This window comes from Labrus bergylta, chromosome 11 (genome assembly GCF_963930695.1).
Source record: "Labrus bergylta chromosome 11, fLabBer1.1, whole genome shotgun sequence".
NCBI lineage: Eukaryota > Metazoa > Chordata > Actinopteri > Labriformes > Labridae > Labrus > Labrus bergylta.
Window position 1 is genome coordinate 16,115,629 of NC_089205.1, and position 19,091 is coordinate 16,134,719.

Below are 19,091 nucleotides of genomic sequence, written 5' to 3' on the forward strand. Positions count from 1 at the left end.
TAGTAAGTGAGAAAATAGACATGTTGTTACAGTTACAATCAGATTCCTGTTAGTTCTTATGATAACTTATATGCTGTTGTAGGTTTCTGGACATGTGATATTTGCGTGCTCATTCTTTTTACCATATTTAGCCGCTTTTGCAGCAGCAGAGTACTGTCCACCTCCGGGGCCAACACCTAGTCCTCCTGCCCCCCCTAAACCTCCAACTCCTCCAGCTCCTAACCCTACCCCAGCTCCACCAGGAAGTCCTAATTATGGGTATGGAGCAGTTTGTATTATTAGTGCTGGGATATTTAATACAGAACCTGTTATTATATAATTTATATAGCATATATATATATATATATATATATATATATATATATATATATATATATATATATATATAAATAACTGACGTGAATTTAGGATATATTGCATGTGCTCATTTATTATACCGTATTTGGCAGCCTTTGCAGCAGCATAATATTGTCCACCTCCTTGTCCTCCAGCAGGAAATCCTCCTGCTCCCCCTGTCCCTCCAAGTCCTCCAGTTCCTAGCCCTACTCCAGCTCCTCCTGCAACTCCTAATTATGGGAAACATAGCAGAGGTATCACTAGTTCAAAGTTAAAGAACTGTAATACAAAGAAGAACAACATTAAATGTCCCTGAATGTGTGAGATGTCACTGCTTGTGTCTTTACCATATTTTGCTGCTTTTGCAGCAGCAGAATATTGTCCACCACCACCAAGGCCTACACCAGGAAATTGTCCTGCCCCACCAAGTCCTCCAGCTCCTCCTGAAACTCCTAATGAAAGAAGAAGGAGGGACCATAACTGCTTAGTTTCTCCTGTAGAGGATTAATAAAGGATTATCTTAATGTAAAACTGTAGCCTAATAATTATACATTTGGAAGTGTCTCTGAATATTTTTCTTCATTCTTCTAGTATAAATCCTTTCTAAGTCCACAACTGGGAGGTTATTTGAAAACATCTTAAATAAAAACTATATTGACATATATAAATTATGTATGCATCTTTAAGCCTCCTGTGGACAGGTGTTGCAAATAGAGCAGTGCATCTGGGACTTGTTAAATGTTACAGCACTAATGTTACTGTATGTCCATGTAAAATAAACAAATAAATACTCTCTACTACATTTGCAACATAATGGTACATTTACCTACTTCCCAGAAACTATAAAGATGCTTCAGATGACTTTACAATTCAGCCAGAAAATTGAAAATGATATCAAAACAACTTCAATAACATATATTACTATACTTAAGGGGTTTGACACCAGCACCAGCTCCATAACCTGTCAGTGAGCAACATCATTTCTGTGACTGAGAATTTATTTGAGAAAAATAATTTAATAAAAATAAATGAAAAAAAATTGCAGATTTGTTTTTATTGAAAAAAACAACAAGAACCTCCTAGGCGTGCTCCTGGCACTCCTTTTGAGCAGGAAAAAAGAACTTCTCTGTTTTACACTATTATGAATGAAAGACAGACAGACAGTGCAGATCAGAAGCTCACCATATTTAGGAGGTTTAGCACCAGCTGCCAAAGCTGCAACACAACATACAAAGGAAAGCTTAGATTAAAAAGTGATCTAAAAAATAATACTTTTGGATTACCTCTGTAAACCACAAGTATGAAATCATGCTTACATCCATATCCTGGTAAAATTGGGACTCTTGCAGGAATTCCTCCTCCAGCATTTGGAACAAGCCCTGTACCAACTCCTTGAATTATGCATACTCAATTAAAAAGCTGCGTATTATGCAATGATTTTGATCTGAAATATAGTATTTCCTTTTAGAGATTGAATTCTTTTTACCATATTTAGCAGCTTTAGCAGCTGCAGAATATCCTCCACCTCCTAATCCTCCTGCTGCTCCCAGTCCTGTGCCCCCAGGTCCTGTTCCTCCAAACCCTCCTGTGCCTCCTAGTCTGGCTCCTCCAAATCCTCCTGCACCTCCCAGTCCCCCTGTTCCTGAAGAAGACGTGTTTATATAGGGTTTGCTGTAGAGTTTATACAGGTATTCAATTCAAGTAAAAACAAACAGTGATTTTAAGTATGTTGAGCTTCTTTCTCCTGAGCAGATCTTTAAATTGTTACATTTTGTACCAATAATGTCCCCTGCACCCATAGTGAGACTTCCCCTTTTCCTCTGCATAAGCAGATGTATTTATCATCAACTCTATATCTCATGCTTATCTCAGGCCCTTTCAGGTTTCTTTATTGGACTGACACCTGGTCGTTGGTATCGCTTCTTCATAATTTATTGTACACTGCTGGTAAAAAATAAAATAACTACGTAAACCACAAAACTAGTTCTGAGTTTATGTTAACAGTAATCATTAATTACCATATTTAGCAGCTTTGGCAGCAGCAGAGTATCCTCCTGCTCCACCCAGTCCTCCTGCGCCTCCCAGTCCTCCTGCGCCTCCCAGTCCTCCTGCTCCCCCAAGTCCTCCTGCTCCTCCCAGTCCTCCTACTCCTGCGAAACCAAAGTTTGGGCAAATTACTCCAAATAGATTGCAACCACAATCTGCAAGAAGTACACTGTATACATCCGGATACCATCAAGGTTTTTAAAGTTGAATATTGATGTATACCAAATCCCTATTCAACTTTCTCTCTAAAACTGCAGCCCACAGTTTAATTTGGATGACCTCACATGATAATCCCATAGGTTGTTCGTTAGATAGTTTAGTTGTTTAACATACTGTCAAATGATGTTTACTTTATGTCAACTGTACGCATTGGTATATACTTTGAGGATTAACCTTCATAAAGCCTGTAGCTGCACCATATGGCTTTGTGTTGGAATTCATTTAGCACTGCCAAAGGAATCTGAGAGTTATATTTTTGATCATTACAAGAAAAGCCTTTTTTCAAGAAAGTAATATTGGACATCTCAGAATATATACCATACCGTATTTAGCAGCTTTTGCAGCAGCAGAATAACCTCCTCCCTGTCCTCCGGTTCCTAATTGTCCTGGACCTCCAAATCCTCCACCTCCTAATTGTCCTCCACCTCCTAATTGTCCTCCAGCTCCAAATTGTCCTCCTGCACCTCCAAGTCCTTTAGGGCATATTAGCAAACATCATTATAGCTAATACTGTATGTTCAAAATAACAAAATATGCATATTTTAAAGGGATTTGTATTCATCATACCATATTTAGCAGCTTTTGCAGCAGAAGAATAACCTCCTCCCTGTCCTCCACCTCCTAATTGTCCTGCACCTCCAAATCCGCCACCTCCCAATTGTCCTCCACCTCCCAATTGTCCTCCTGCACCTCCAAGTCCTCCACCTCCCAATTGTCCTCCTGCGCCTCCAAGTCCTTTCGGGCATATTGGCAAACATCATTATAGCTAATAGAGCAAGTCTTTTGTGAAGACCTAATGCTGGACTTTAGACATCACAATGAAACAAATGTTGGATCATAATATGCATATTTTAAAGGGATTTGTATTCATCATACCGTATTTAGCAGCTTTTGCAGCAGAAGGATAACCTCCTCCCTGTCCTCCAGTTCCTAATTGTCCTCCAGCTCCAAATTGTCCTCCTGCACCTCCAAGTCCACCAGCTCCAAATTGTCCTCCTGCACCTCCAAGTCCACCAGCTCCAAATTGTCCTCCTGCACCTCCCTGTCCTCCAGCTCCCAACTGTCCTCCTGTGCCTCCCCACCCTTTAGGGCATATTGTCAAGGGACGGCGAGACATGCATCATTAAGATCAGAAGTTCAAAAAAATGCATATTGTTAAAGGATTATTATATCATACCATATTTAGCAGCTTTGGCTGCTGGTGAATATCCACCAACAAATGGTAATCCTGGAATTCCTCCAGGTATACCTCCTGGAATTCCTCCAGGTATACCTCCTGGAACTCCTCCAGGTACACCTCCTGGAAATCCTCCAGGTACTCCTCCTGGTACACCTCCAGGTACTCCTCCTGGTACACCTCCTATCAGTTGGAAAACCAGGCGAAAAAACGGGTAAATGAAAACACAGTTCTGATTATCTTGATTTAATATCAAGTACCCAAGACATTTTACAGCATACAAAAGGTAAAAGATGGATCAGATAATGTGAAAAAAGTTGTGGGATGGTAGAATTTAAAAAAAATGCTTTAGTAACACACAAAAACCAGAAGTTCTCACCATATTTAGCTGCTTTGGATCCAGCTCCATATCCTGCTGTAAAGAATTAAATAAAAGGAATCAAATGTTATTTTTTACATCTAACACAAAAACAAACCAGAGGTAACGGTAACAGAAAAAAAACTTTTCTCAGAGCGAATGCCAATGCCTAAGTTTAAGAGTTAAGTGTTGAGTAATAGTACTAATCTATTGATGAGTGAAAGCTCACAACATAAGCAAGTTATTTAGTCATGTTTGATCATAGATTGGACCTATGATAAGCTTCTTTTTTTTTCTGACTTCCCAACAAATGTTTTCTTTGCAGTAGAATGAGCTGCTAGCAAGGCTTTTATTAGTTAGTTTGATCTTTTGATAGATCTTATACCTCCTGGCACCTGCCCTGGATACAGACCACCAGCCCCGCCAACACCTCCAACACCACCAACACCACCAACACCACCAACACCTCCAACACCTCCAACACCTCCAACACCTGGAACAGAGAGCACAGACTTAAAGGTACACATACTATATATTCTGCGCAAATGTTACACAACATGTCTCATGCTTATCTTAAATGGAAATCATTTTCTTACCATATTTGGCAGCTTTAGCCTGAGCAGGTGAGATGCCTCCAGGACCCACTCCTGAAAAAAGAATATATACATCAGGCACGTTTTTCTACCTTTCCTACCCGTCAAACTCCATATCAATTAATAATGCATTTCTAATAACACATACCAGTTCCAACTGGATAACCAGGCCTTGACCCAGCGCCACCTTGTCCTCCTGGAAGTCCAGTGCCACCAGTACCAAAGCCACCATAACCTGAAACATTGTGATGGGAGTCATCATTAACACCTTGGTTTACACCGAGAACACCCTTACTAAAAATATTTTAAGAGCTGAAAATTTGTACCAAATGGAAGTTTGCCGCCTCCAGGTTTTGAACCATATGCACCTAAAGAGAAAAAAAATATTAAAAAGAGGATAAATGGGGCACCTGATAGCCTTGCGGTTATGTTGCACGCTCCATGTAGCGTAGCTACAATCTTTGAAGCAAGTGGCCCCCGATTCCACTCCAGATTTAATTCCCACTCTCTCATCCCTGTTTGCTCCTCTATCCACTGTCCAACCGCACCAAAAAAGAAGGTGAATCATTCTGCATTGGGGACTTGTATCAGCATGGAATATTATTATTGTTTCAGGTACTTAGATGTGAATTCAGCCTTTGACACTATCAATTTCTGAAGTCCTTACAGTTCAGATATCTACTAATCTCCATGAAATCAACATGGAAACCGACCTATAGGTATCATTTAGAGAGGCAGAATGGGAAAGAATTCTTAGGAATGAAAGAAAAAGTCAAGAGAACCTCGTACAAGATTGACCCATTTTAAAATCATAAATAGGGGCTAATGGACGCCACCCAGGCTACATAGAGTAGGTCTAATTGACAGCCTGGGATGAGGGTGGTGTCTTGACAAAGATGGTACTTGTGTACATACTGTATGCTTTAAGTTACCCATCTCCACTACTTGCAGACTGGACCCAGACTGTCCTTATATTAGGGAGGACATTTATTGTAAAAGAAATGGAAAGCTTCCTCTGCACCAGCACCATCCTCGTGGCAAACTTCTGTTGGCCAGCTGGTCGCCCTGGAACGATTGTCATAGGCTGCTGGATAAGGAGGAGTATGACTTGAAATGGGGGTAATACCACTTGTTTATAATGTCTGCTTGATGATGTTTCCAGCTCAGGAAAGAAATAAGCACTTAACTACCACATAAAAATGCGGATTACTGTGGGATTTACTGCTGTGGATGCTAATAAGAAATTCTGTCAACTTTAAAGCTGCTTGTGCGTCACTGTCAAGTCTTTATTTTATTTTCAAGTTTTAGTGTCTTTTTCTGTTGCTTTGAGGTCATAGATGTTTTATTATTGGTTTTACATTATTGTTGGTGTCAACTTGATATTGTTATTACTGTTAGAAAAACTTGAGTTTGTTTCATTAATTGTGGAAAAAAAACCCCGAATAAACTAAAAAACATCATTTTTACCACTATTAAAATAAAACATCAAGATTAACAAGCTATGTTTGAGTGGTATATCTCATGAACAAAAAAACTATAGCGCAACCATATCCGTGATATACAGCAGGGATTTTAGACAACAATCATATAATTTAAAGGAGATTTTCTTTTTAAATTCTCATACAAGACACACCGATGAACTGGTAAGCTCGCGAGTTAACTTTAGTGTAAAAAAATGTAACTGTAAACTGGAGGAAAAAGATCTGTATCATTGGCAAAGTCCAAATTGTGATGTTAACATCATATGAACAACAGAAAATAACTTGTGAATTACACAGCGACTGTAGAAATTCAGGTCAAACCTTGAACTTTGGGTGATTTGAGTGGGTATCCATGGAACACTCCTGGCTGCATGGGTCCACCATAACCCCGGCCTCCTTGCAAGGACGACAATTAAATTAAATCATCCTTTACTAGAAAATACAGATAAATGTTTCTAACTCCAAAACAAAATAGGAGGAAAGTTACCTGGTCCTTGATTTCCTTGTCCTCCCACTCCAACTGCAGAAGAAAAAAAGCATATAATCCAATCAGTCACACAGATGATGGAGAGTATACTGAGTGTAAGTAATGGACAGAGAAAAGATCTTGTACTATACAGTATATGTCCAGCTGTACTCATAACATCAAGTGCATTCAAACCAACAACATTGTAGATTTAACATTTTCTCTGAAAATAATTATTCAATATTTATGAAATCTATTTTTTTAACGTACATGTTTCATTAAAAATTGTTTCTTTGTTTTGTCTGCATACCAGTTGGGTTTTTATTGTTATATGGTAAATGGACTTGAGCTTGTATAGCAATTTTTATCTGTCTTTATCTGTGCTTTTTACATTGCAGCTCACATTCACCCAATCACACTACATACAGTGTCCCTCAGTATCAACCAATTCCATTCATACACATACACAGCAGGAGCATTTTGGGGTTCAGTGTCTTGCCCAATGACACTTCAACATGTGCAGCAGGAGCTGGGATCGAATTCTGACCTTGCGGTTGACAACCCTACGACTGAGCCAAAGCTGCCCCACAATAAAAATAATAAAAAGTTCAAAACCAAAACCATCCAAGGAAATTAACAGCCTACACTTCGTTTAGTTTTCGTCATAAAAACTAAACCTTACTTGATTTGGGATTCAGGTCACTGCCCGTGGCCACTCCAGGCAGAACTCCACGTCCACCAAATCCTGAAGGAGCCAACAGCACCCAAAAAACAAGTTGAATGAAGTCCACTAACAAACCTACAAACACTACTCATAAAATTATGGAAAAGACAGACCTTGTCCTGGAACAAGTCCGCCTTGATAAAGTCCAGGCACACCCACACCTGCCACACAAAGTGAGAGATTACTGCATATGGTTGACAATGACAGAATTATATGCCTGTAAATGATCAAAACCAAATATGACCACATAAAGAGCAAGCGAGGAGGCAGTGAAGCCAGGCTGAGGCTGCTCTCATGTTACAAATTTAGCTACCTGCTAGTGATTTAAAGCAATCCCTTTTATGATTTCCATCACGCTTAGATGAGATAGTGGTGTATTATGTCACACAACATATATCACATAATATCACATAAACACATACCTTAGTGATAGTAATGCAACTCATATTTTATTTTTCTAAATTGTGTACCCCAGGTTTGTTCCATTCCTCTCTGTAAATCAAAATGAACTAACTGCTGAAAAAATATCAAAAGGGTACGGTTTACTTTAGTTGCAGTAATGTAAGCAAGATTTGTTTGTAAATCTGAGAGCACAGATCTCAGCGAAAGATGATTTAAACATGAGGTTTATAATCTCACATGAAGAGGGCCAACACCAAAATCTCAGGCTCAAAGTTTGTTAAACATCATGATTTTTCCTTAATAAGCAAAGTATTTCAAAAGATTTCCAGTTACACTGAGCCAATGCCACATGCAATGGAAATGAATTTGATGCAACTCTGCTGCCCCATGAACTGAAGCCAGTCTGTGTTCCGCCTTATGAGTTTATTGTTGAGTCTACAAAACCTGGCACTTTGGCAGCTTTCTTCCCAGCTCCACCAGCAGCCCCTCCTGGAAGGCCAGTCTGAGGAATAACAGGTGCTGAAAAAAGAAAAGGTTGCTTGACTCATCAGACAAATATACAGCGTGAAAACATATGCATATCATTCTGTCTTAACAACGAGTCCAAAAAACTGTGATTCCTTCCTCCTGAGGAGCATTCACAACACTTTTAACAATATGTGCAATAGAGCTATGTGCAATAACACCACCACTTTAGAGTGACAGGCTCCAGGGCAAATGGGCAATTACAGCAGTACTTGGAAAACTTTTTATGCTTGTATGGGTCTCTGTCAAATAATGTAAAGTTTATATTGTTATTTGTTTTTGTCTAACGTTGTGGTTTTATGTAAATTTGTATACTTCTGTAACACCAACTTGCACCAACTACAGATGGAAATTAGCCTAAGGCTACAATCTGGCATATTTATTGTGCACTGTCCCTATTTTGAATAAATACAGAGCTTTTTAAAAAGCTCTTGAACGTTTTAACGTGCGTCTTGCCTCCAACAGGCACTGCAGCACCAGTTCCTGTACCTCCAGGAACTCCTCCAGTCCCAATCCCAATTCCTCCAGTTCCTAGTTGTGATCACAGAAAAACACAATATAAAATATACAATTTCACATTAGATTTTATGACCAATTAACTTCACCTTTAGTTACTTTTGCGCCACTAGTGCATTTGTTAAAATCAGAGTAATGAAAGCCTTGTGACACAAATATTCATAGTTGTGTATGCCATGACCACTAGAGGGCGTTGTGATACTGATAAGGAGTAATGAGTACATGTGTGGCTGACTTGACCTCTTCTGCAGGGAGCTAGATCTTCATAGTGCCCATTGGTACTGAGAGCAACTAATCTGTCGCTAACAATCTCGTCATCACTCCGTGATAAAACCAGTAATATGGCTGACTTTTAATCTAATCAGGAGAGGCAGTCAGCATGCACAGCATTTGCCTTGCCTCATCCAATGCCTCACTTCTTTGGCTGTCCCATCGTGCAGGAAATGAGCTGTCAGGTTCACTTGTTAAAGGAGCTTGGCAGCAGTATAAAACACACTGGTTTATTTGTTTAAACTCTACATACTTTAATCTTAAATTCCCCACACTTTTAGCGTACAGACATTGCGCACTACCAGTAGGTATGCGGCCTGAGAGATTTGGTGAGGAAAAGTTTGGCAAGAATATTTAGTTTCATCTGTGCTCTTATAAAGGAAGTAATTATTTTTCTGAGTGTCATAAAAAGAATACAGGCAGATTCTAGGGACAGCTGGTTTGTCATTGCCAACCAATTCTTAATAGTCGGCTGTTTGCCTTTGTAAAGTCCTGAGCCAATCCTTAGCCAGGCTAATTTAAAGAAAATCATATGCGCACACAGAACAGACTTTCAGGTCATGCAGGCCTCTGCTGACGTACAAACTGTCCACAGTGTAGAAACAATGAAAAAATGTACACGTGTTTGCCAAAAAGTGTTTTTCATTCAGTTACCATAATATTAAACAGGCTATCTGAAACAGGCAAGCATGCAAATCTATCATAGTTCTATGAAGCTTTGTGTCAGCATTCTGCACTGCTCAATTATTTACAGTAGTCTGCCATTCGGCCAAGAATCAGCTCACCTCCATGTGGTAGCAGAGAGCCTCCTGCACCTGGGATTAAGACAAGACACGCAAGATAATTAATTGCAGACATAAAATACAACCACCTCGAAACAAGCTTGAGGAACATGATGATATTCAGTTTTTATGTCCAATGACCCCTCCCCTTCTATCAAAATCACCGTACCAGTTTTCACTGTTTATAACACGACAGAGTGCTCTGCTGAATGTGATGCCTTCACTTGTCCTTTGTCTAATGGTTGCATCCATGGACAAATAAAGTTAACAGGATTTACACCTAGTTGAGGAACACACCATTGCTGCATACTTAATGACAATAAAAGAAACATAAAGTCACTCAGCATCTCGCATGAGAGCTTCAGGCTCCCATAGTTTGCCCATTTGACTAATAGTTAGATTCATGACAGCAATGTCCCGATGCCGTCCCTTCTGTAGGGAGAAACATGTCTAAGTATCTTCTACCATCGGATGTACCTCTTTTAGCAGCCTTCTGTCCCAAGCCCCCTGGGAAGAAGCCCCCTGTGCCTCCACCTCCATATCCTCCATAACCACCTGAATGACACAAAGGGGCACAGTTACGTTAATGTGTTGGCTTATTATGTTATAACAACATTACACACTTCACCACATTCAGTTTAAAACCTTATGTGAACTTTTCTACTTCAATATATTATGCATTCCAGGCTACATGTACCCACCTCCTCCGTGTCCTCCATGTCCTCCATGTCCTCCAGCTCCAAGGCCACCACCTCCAAGACCACCAACACCTAGATTGCCATAACCTAGATTGGAAATAAAATAAAAAACAGACAATGGCCCAATGAGAAACAAAAAACTTTATTATGTGTTAGGTAAAAACTGAATGGAGCCAAAGGGAGTTCAAAAAAAGTAAAAAAGTAAGTATTTTTTTAAAGTCTACCCTTTAATGAAAAGGAACATAATACTCAGTATTTCAAAATATTTTCAGTGACCGATAAGTACGAAAGTAAAATAGTTGAGCCTCCATTGAATGCAAAACCATTATTCTTAGTAAAATTTCATGAGGTATTTAATTATAAGAAGTGACCAACAGAAACCTTACTTAAAGAGTAACTAACCTATATTCCCATAAAACCAAAAATGATATTTTTTTGCATCACTGTAAGTTTGCAAAACATTGTAACCCTTGAATTTGGGAGACATTCCAATTCACTTAACACACAATATCATGCAATTGTAATACTCTGAGATAAATACAAATTTTAGGTGAAGGCGGGATATTGTTCAATTCTTGATTCAATATGTTGAACATACAGTAAGTGTCTGCTGATAGCTGCTTCAGTGATTGAATCCTAATTTTTGGGCTAAGTCGATGTTATAGAGCAAGTCTGGCAAATGATTCTCATGAGTTTTATTTCTCAGACTTGTATTTAACGACAGAATGAGCTCAGAAAGCTCCCCAGTCAGACACAAACATGCAGGACTGTTTTTGGTACAAGAAGAAAGCTGAATCCTGCCAACAAGCTAGTCCGCTGAGGAACTTGTTTCATCAATACGTATAAGCCGTAAAGTCTGGGGTGAGAGCAACTAAGCATGGGAAACAGGCTGAACGAGAGGGGGAAATAGAGAGATGGATCAGAGCGGGGATAAGAGCTTGGAGTCCAACAATCTGCAGGGTGCAGGTAATGATACTGACGAAGAGGAGGAGGAATGTGCTGGGAGATACTGAGAGAAATATGGAGTGTGGAGTTTCATGATCTAGTCAAAACAAATGTGGGCACTGGCCTTGCCAAGAAGTTGGCAAACAGATTGAGCATGCAATGCGAGCTCAGACGCTAAGCTAAGCACCGTTGTGATAATCCATCTTCTTCAAAGCTTTCAGCTGGATTGCTCAACCATCCCCAGGCACACCTCGAAGTAATAACAACCGTAATCAATTCTTATATAAATCAGGGTGAACTGGGGTTTTCCCCTTTTCCCATGTCACTTGCGCTGACACTCCTCATTTGTCTCTTTTATATGTTGAGGACTAGACAGTAATATAAGATAGTTAATAGACATTTGGAACTTGTTGATTCTTAAAACCCTTAAGATTTCTAAGTCTGGCGTGAAATGTTCCTTCATGACTTTACAGTCTGGCCTAGTCTAATGATTACAAAATATCTAAAGACTGAGCCTTAAGTCTGAGGTGTATGTATGTGTGTTAGTGTGAGTGTTGAAAGCATACAGCAGAGATAAGGTCCCTGGAAAAGATACATGAAGAGACAGTAAAGACAGGGTGGACTGTGGAGACATCACACGTGCATGACCTAGCCTTGCTTTTGACAGTGGTGCTCAGGGCCGACCGGCACCTGCCACTTTGAGTTTAAGTCTCTGAATGGAAATCAGGAGGAATGATGCAGCTATGCAGAAGCCAGAGAGGTTGTGTGGCTTTGTTTAAGACCACGAGTGCAAGCCTCGGGCAGACACAAAGTTAAAACAAAGTAGAAAAGAATTGTAACTACCATATGTAGTTCTGACAAGACCCTGGGAATATTATGAGTTCTCAAGTATTAGTTTGTACCCCCGAGGATGTGTGTTCAGGGCCCAGTTGAGAGGACACGTTAACTAAATCTGGATTGTTCTCTGTTTGGCATCGAACCCCTGATTGTATATGTTTTTAGATGGAGGGTAAAGTTTTTAGAACAAAAGCTCTCTGTTTAGCTATATATTTACTCTATGTTGTCAGCTCAAACAAGCAAGCTTTTGTTGGAATACTATTGTTACAAGATGTTAGCTCACACAAATGGACCTGTCTTAACTCACACATTATTGGAAGTCTACACCAATGTTGTTTGTTGTCATGAACCACAAACAAAGAAAGCCTGCACCGTGACTCTGATATCATATCACTGCTTTTTTTAGGTGCTGTTCCCGGTATTTAGCTGATTGCTGACAAGCTGAGGGATTTCTGCTCACTAATGTGGTGGCTCATTTTCTCACCGACCCTCAAGGCATAATGGGAAGCCTGAGAGACCACTTGAAACCAACTGCCTCTGGACCTTGGACAAATCAACCCCGCAAGAGGTCAATGCACTGAGTAGGAGATGGAAGAGACAGAAACCCAATACTACACAGGAGGGAGGACTGGAGGCCAAAGAAACTGGAAGGTAAGTGATGCAGGCCTGCAATGTATCACCGTTTCCTCCATTAAGATTTCTAAAAAAAAAAAAAAGTGAGAGAAACATGGTTTACTAGCCAGTTTCCATTCAGAAAAGACCTCTGGCTTCACAGCTGTGCAGTTACAAGTGCACCCAGCAGGTTGCCGAGATGAAATTTGTGATGATGTGACATGGCATGAATAAGGATTGCAATTTCAAGAAAGTGCACAAGTACAGGTTTAGGCTTTCTTAGACAAAGAGGGAGTCCTTTTTTCACCGGGATGGAAATCCAGTGACGGGAAGGCATGTGCATTGCCTCCTGCTGTACCCTGTCATGGCAAATCATTGTATTCCAACTGGAGACTGATACTGAAATAAAATTGGCCAGACAGCATGGCTAAGTTTGTTCAGTCACCAGTCATGTTCTCGAACTTGGGTCAAGTTCAAGTGATGGATAAGAGCCAGAAAGAACAGAAATATCTGTTTTCGATCTCAAAACTGGGGTTAGGTAAGGTAATCCTGTTTCAGGACCAGAGGAAGACAAGGGACATTAATCAAAACAGTGTCTTCTGATCACAGTCTCCTACTTTTTTTCTCCCTGTTACTGCATCATTTTCTTTTTCCTCTCCAGAAGTCGTCTAGGAGGTTGAGCTGACCAGACACAAGGTGTTAATAGGAGCAACCAGAGGAAGCCAAACGTGAGAAGTGAAAGATGGATTTTCTCGCTCCTTTCCATCTCCTTTTTCCTCCTCCACTCCTCTTCTCCTTACTTTGTGATCCAGCTGGGCCTGTTGAGGTTTAATTTAAGAGAGCAAAGAATTCCATGGCAGAGATCCACTGCAACTGTCGGCAGACGCACACAGAGGAGATTTTGGAGCTGCAGCTCAGGAATGTCCAGGAATGTCTTGGGACTTGTTTCTCACTGTTTTTTTTGTTTTAGGTCATTTTAATCAAGCAAGTAATCTAAGAACAAATGTTTGTTTATTGGAAAGCAAGGGGGTAGATGACAACTCATATTTCTCTTTAAGACGCCTGGAAACTTGGTCAATGAGCAAAAATGTGGAGCGGTACTATTACACAAAATCAAAGAAGAAATACAGACACACAGTAAAGCTTAGTTAAGAAGTAAAGAGGCGTGCTGTGGCAGAGCAAATGTAATTTTCTGAAATGTCATGGAAAATCTTCATGATAACTTCATCTTCAAAAGCTCTCTAGAGGTCCTCAGAGAATCTGCATGGGTCTTCTTGATTGACAGGTTCAGTCTATTCTTCGGCTGTGGTCCCATAAAAAATTCCACTTTGAAAGCAAAGCCCATAATTATGTCCTTCACAGTCATGACACCACATTTTATCAGTATCAAATTATCACACCATTCCACCTCCAAGTTAGTGGATAGATCGCATTCTTCTCAAGTGACGCAGGACAAGCTGGATGAAAGCTAATGATGCGGGGTTCTGTAGTGATTCCACATCGCGTGAGACAAGTGGACACACTGAAGCTCCCCTCTCCCCCTCCCTCTCCTTTGCCCCATACCCCCACCCCCACCATTCCCTGTGACTTCCAGGTTCTCTTTGCTGTCAGTCTGGGGCACTAAACTCAGGACAATTCACATGTTGGACAAATTAAGCATTCACACAGTCACACCACTACACAGAAATGTTATCCCTCTGGCTGGTGTGAACCAGCCAACTTTGGCGTCAAGCCTTTTATTGTTTTCTCTTTCCTTTTCCATGGAGTCATTGACACTATCAATGAGAGGACCCAAAGCCTCAGTCTCGCTCTCTGCCAGATGACCCTGAGCACACTCCTGCTAGAGGTCCTACAGACAGAAAGGGAAAGGTTCTAGGGTTGTCTTTTTCTCCATAATCGCTGCTTTTTGAGCCGCATGCAGGTGAAAATCTGTGTAATAAAACTAGACTTTCAAACTGCTGCGTGAGTGCAGTCGGACACTATTGGTATGGGTGGTAATCTTTTTGTTTTATAGGGGATGTTTGCATCATACTAAAGAGAGAATGTGTGCTGTTTCATGTGTGGTCAGCATCTACACTGATGAAGCAACTTTGGCAAACTCTCCCAAAACTACGCACTTGGGCAGCAGAACACACACACCATGAGGCGTTGAGCAATTCTTACAAATGGTTCCAAACTAACTGTAACTCTTCAAGCCACCAATACATGTCGTGTGGATTACAGGCACTGCCACTGTGCCAAACTGGGCTGCTTTGCCAAGTGACGTCTGTGGCTGTCTGACCTCACCAACCTGAACCCTTTTGGGTCTCTCACCTCCACACACACACGCACGCACGCACGCACGCACGCACGCACACACACACGCACACACACACGCACACACACACTTAACTTCAAACACATCTGTGCAAAGAGTTGTCCCTCATTTCAAACTGTGCTAATTGGTACATCATGCCTCACACCATATCCAACAAGATTTTGATGTCATTGTTTATTCTGCTAAGTCATACGAAGCAGAACATGCTATGCTATGAGCTTACAAGTCAACCAAACAGTTCTGCCTTTTTCCAGTTTCTGTAAGAGTTGAGAGCCTCTGTTATTTTGCTTTTCATCTGCTTCTACAGGAATCTCATCGCCGCTCTGCCAACACTGAGCCCCTCAATATGTTCAAAGAGTAGCCCTAACCCAGAGCTCATACCATGGCCTATTTTAGCTCAGCACGCAAAATCAAAGCATGTATTGTAAAGGCATGCGGACGCAACCGAAACACACTGCCTGTATTAGAGTATACCATGTTACACGGAGTACAAGTGCACCGACATCTGTTCATGTAATGTCTAAAATCTGTCAATGTCTTATAAGTACATTTCATGTCTAAAAAAGTTCAATTTTTGAAACTATAGGTAGAGCAAGAAAAGCAATCCTCAAACACAGCTGGTGGCCACGGTGTGTTAAGTTGGCCAAGTGTGTTTCCTTTCCCAGATGGTCCACATATGCATCTGCCATTCCACTGAATACTTCTCTGACAACTCAGGGTTGAGAAAAGAGACTAGTGTTCTTCAGGCCAGCTCAACTCAAAACATGCACAGTGAAACACTGACGTTAGACTTATTGAGTTTCCAAGCTCCTCTGTCATTACAAAGGCTATGATCAGTGAGCAGCCATCTGAAGCATCTCACCATGACAAACACATGGGATGCTCTACAAAGGAAGAAAGTGAGAAAGATGAATTGCATCACTGACATTGGACAGCTGTTTACCAAATTGCACATTACACGTATAGGGAGGTATTGCTACACATCAGGGTACCTATAAGTCCTACAGGGCCAAGGCGTAAGTCATTTAAAAGGTATTCATCGTCACAAGTCATTTAGTGCAGGACTGGGCCTAGATAAGTATTTAGAATCAATATATCAAAAACATTTCATGGAGGTGAGATAACACCAATGAGATTTACTGAGATAACACCAATGAGATTTACTGAAAGCGAAGGACAATTGAAAATCAAACTGTGTTCAAAAGAATTACTTCAAGTTCCATCACATCGTAAAGGGATACTTTTAAAGTTATAATTCCTTGATTTACACAAATCAATTATCAAAAGCTCTGTTCTTAACATTGCAATGCCTTAAATGTTATGTGACCATTTAGCTGTTATGCTGCACATTTTGATCTGCTAAAGCTAAATGGTATATTGACATTGCTTACTAAGCCACTAAAACAGGCCCCTTAAGTCTAACATACTTTATTCCAATCCCACCAGTGATTGTAAAAAGGTGGTTTAACTAGTGATGTATCTTTGTGGACCCTTGGGGAAATAAAGAGGAAGAAATTTCCTCATCACACATCACATTAACAGGTCAGGCTGCCAGATGGACGAGAATGGTGGTCCATGCTGAAGACCTGCTGGCTAATGGAACAAGGGAGATGTTGTGAGAGCATGAAAGGCTCATCAACTAACACTATGAAAAGGAAAAACAATTAAGTTGTTAGTAACTAGAGAAAATCCATGAAAGTACGACACAAAACAGGCTGGTTAAAAGCCAGGGAGCTGGAAAGCTGTAATGACAGACACACATGATTCATTTGACACCAATAAAAACTAACATATCCCTGATCTGATCTTTACAGTGCTAACGTCATTGTAATTTATAAGATGACTTTGTGAGATAACAGAGGATGAAAACAACTTTTGGTGACACCAAACAAGACATATTGCTTGTGAAGCAACAGGCATTTCCAATGTGAATGGATAAGCTGTGTTGGATGTGTGTACATCAGGTGAGTCCTCAGTGGGGGTGGTGTGGTTCTGTCATAATAAGTCTCCTTGGCAGACATTTGTGGTTCAAAGATAATGAAGTACTGAGGACTGCTGTAAAACAGACTGAGGAGAGGATGAAGGAACATAAGTGTGGAATTAGAGAGGAAATTGCCATGGTTCACAAAGTCTAAACAAGTATTTTGTCTGTTTGCTTGATGAGACACTGTTTGTCCCCAAACCTGAGTCAGGACACATACCGGTACTCAGTAATTATGTGTTAGTGTTTTTAATGCATCAACCAAAGGACACACATATGAGCACCATAAAGGTATTTACACACACTCTTGGTTATGCACATTCACTTGCAGATGCTCCCAGTCTTTGACAGCTCAGAAGACAGGTCTGAGCCCGTAAGGAAAAGCACATGTGCTCCAGGAGACTAAACCTCCTGGCTCATCTTCGTTGACTAAACACTTTCATCCTCACCCCAATCTATCAGTCTCCTTTTTTTCAGTGAACTCTCTAAACATGTGTGTTGTACGAATCAGTGTGCATAAAGTGTGGCGGAGAATGTGTATTAAAAAAAACCAGTATACAGTATGTGCATGATTTATCTAGGCTCTCGGTTCTTCTTTCTTTACACTGTCTATTCTGTCCTCCCCATGTCCACTCGCTCTTTTCATTTCTCTTATTTTACTGTCTTCCTGTTGTGAAGCAGACAAGTGCACTTATTGCTTCTTCAAATGATGACCCTGATATGAACTGCCCTGCATGTATTATGAACCAGACAGGTTTTAAGATGAAGCAAAAGATAAGGTGTATGTATGGGCAGTCAGTATTGAGTTGCAGACTCATAATATTCAGTCGGACTTTACAATGACTGGGTGGGTGATGAATTCACTTTTTTCTTGGTAACTAAATATGAGCAATAATTCAGACAACCCAGAAGTGAGTGTTGGCCACATCTTGGCTTTACTACAGGTTGGCCTGTTGTCACAGAAATCATTAGATCCAAGATGTCAGAGCTGTGTCAGAACAAATCCCAGAGACATGTTACTGCATTGACCAGATTCATGAATCATCTTAAATTGTATTTGTATTGAAGTTCTTCCAGGCATGATTTATCTTGCACGTAATAGTATGAAATACATTCACTATTTTTTCAATACTTCTCATTATTATATTTATTAGGTGGCAATGAAAACACAGCATAAAGTTCTGATAAGAGGTGATGACTTTATACATTTAGTTGCCAGTTTTTTTGGCAACTAGCAAAACAGCACTACAATAAATCATACCGTAATGAGGTTTGATTGATGAGGAGTGGTGAGCTATTATCACATGATAATTATCAATTCTTTTATTTCTTTTGGCTCGCTAGCTGTAGGTGGAACTCCATGAGAGACCCAATGTATTGAGAGGTCAGGCACAGCAACAGTATTGGTCAACTTGGATGACTTCAATTTTGGACTGAGAGCCTCCCCAGTTTGTCTTTTCTTCTGCTGAGAACTGACCACCCTGAAGTTAGTTTCCATTCGAACCAGCAACCAATCACAGAACTAACAGAATGGAATAAAAATGATAAAATATGTGTGAGCTGGTGAGGCCCTTGTTTGAACTAGCAGCTAATGCTAGTTCTAGGGAAGCCCAAAACAGGTGGCGCTTAGTATCTTTGCTTTAGTCATTACGATTTACGACAACACACTTATTCTACACTTAGAACTACACCGGCCGCAATAAACATTAATATGTAGTTTGTTACTTGTTTACAGTCCACACACTGTTTAAGAGCGACTAAGGCTAACCTACAAAAGCAAAGTTCTGGGATCACACCATATGAAGG

General features: G+C 40.4%; 1 protein-coding gene across 12 annotated transcripts in view; it reads right to left on the bottom strand.

Moving 5' to 3' along the window:
* The window catches only part of elna (elastin a), a 43,931-nt gene that overhangs the window by 12,230 nt on the left and 12,610 nt on the right, over nt 1-19,091 (bottom strand). For 4 of the 12 annotated variants that reach the window (XM_065960278.1, XM_065960281.1, XM_065960280.1 and 1 more), the window contains exons 6-30: nt 10,597-10,680; nt 10,373-10,450; nt 9,899-9,928; nt 8,784-8,858; nt 8,247-8,321; nt 7,514-7,561; nt 7,359-7,421; nt 6,698-6,730; nt 6,532-6,606; nt 5,056-5,097; nt 4,878-4,964; nt 4,733-4,783; nt 4,522-4,629; nt 4,158-4,193; nt 3,779-3,961; nt 3,478-3,684; nt 3,169-3,336; nt 2,925-3,074; nt 2,355-2,486; nt 1,823-1,978; nt 1,653-1,727; nt 1,519-1,551; nt 684-788; nt 438-566; nt 123-248 (exon numbers count right to left, since the gene is read on the bottom strand). In XM_065960278.1, coding sequence (XP_065816350.1) covers nt 123-248; nt 438-566; nt 684-788; nt 1,519-1,551; nt 1,653-1,727; nt 1,823-1,978; nt 2,355-2,486; nt 2,925-3,074; nt 3,169-3,336; nt 3,478-3,684; nt 3,779-3,961; nt 4,158-4,193; nt 4,522-4,629; nt 4,733-4,783; nt 4,878-4,964; nt 5,056-5,097; nt 6,532-6,606; nt 6,698-6,730; nt 7,359-7,421; nt 7,514-7,561; nt 8,247-8,321; nt 8,784-8,858; nt 9,899-9,928; nt 10,373-10,450; nt 10,597-10,680 — 2,349 coding nt within the window. The remainder of the gene's footprint in view (nt 1-122; nt 249-437; nt 567-683; nt 789-1,518; nt 1,552-1,652; nt 1,728-1,822; nt 1,979-2,354; nt 2,487-2,924; nt 3,075-3,168; nt 3,337-3,477; nt 3,685-3,778; nt 3,962-4,157; nt 4,194-4,521; nt 4,630-4,732; nt 4,784-4,877; nt 4,965-5,055; nt 5,098-6,531; nt 6,607-6,697; nt 6,731-7,358; nt 7,422-7,513; nt 7,562-8,246; nt 8,322-8,783; nt 8,859-9,898; nt 9,929-10,372; nt 10,451-10,596; nt 10,681-19,091) is intronic. The other 8 variants (XM_065960275.1, XM_065960274.1, XM_065960277.1 and 5 more) reach the window with 8 other exon arrangements.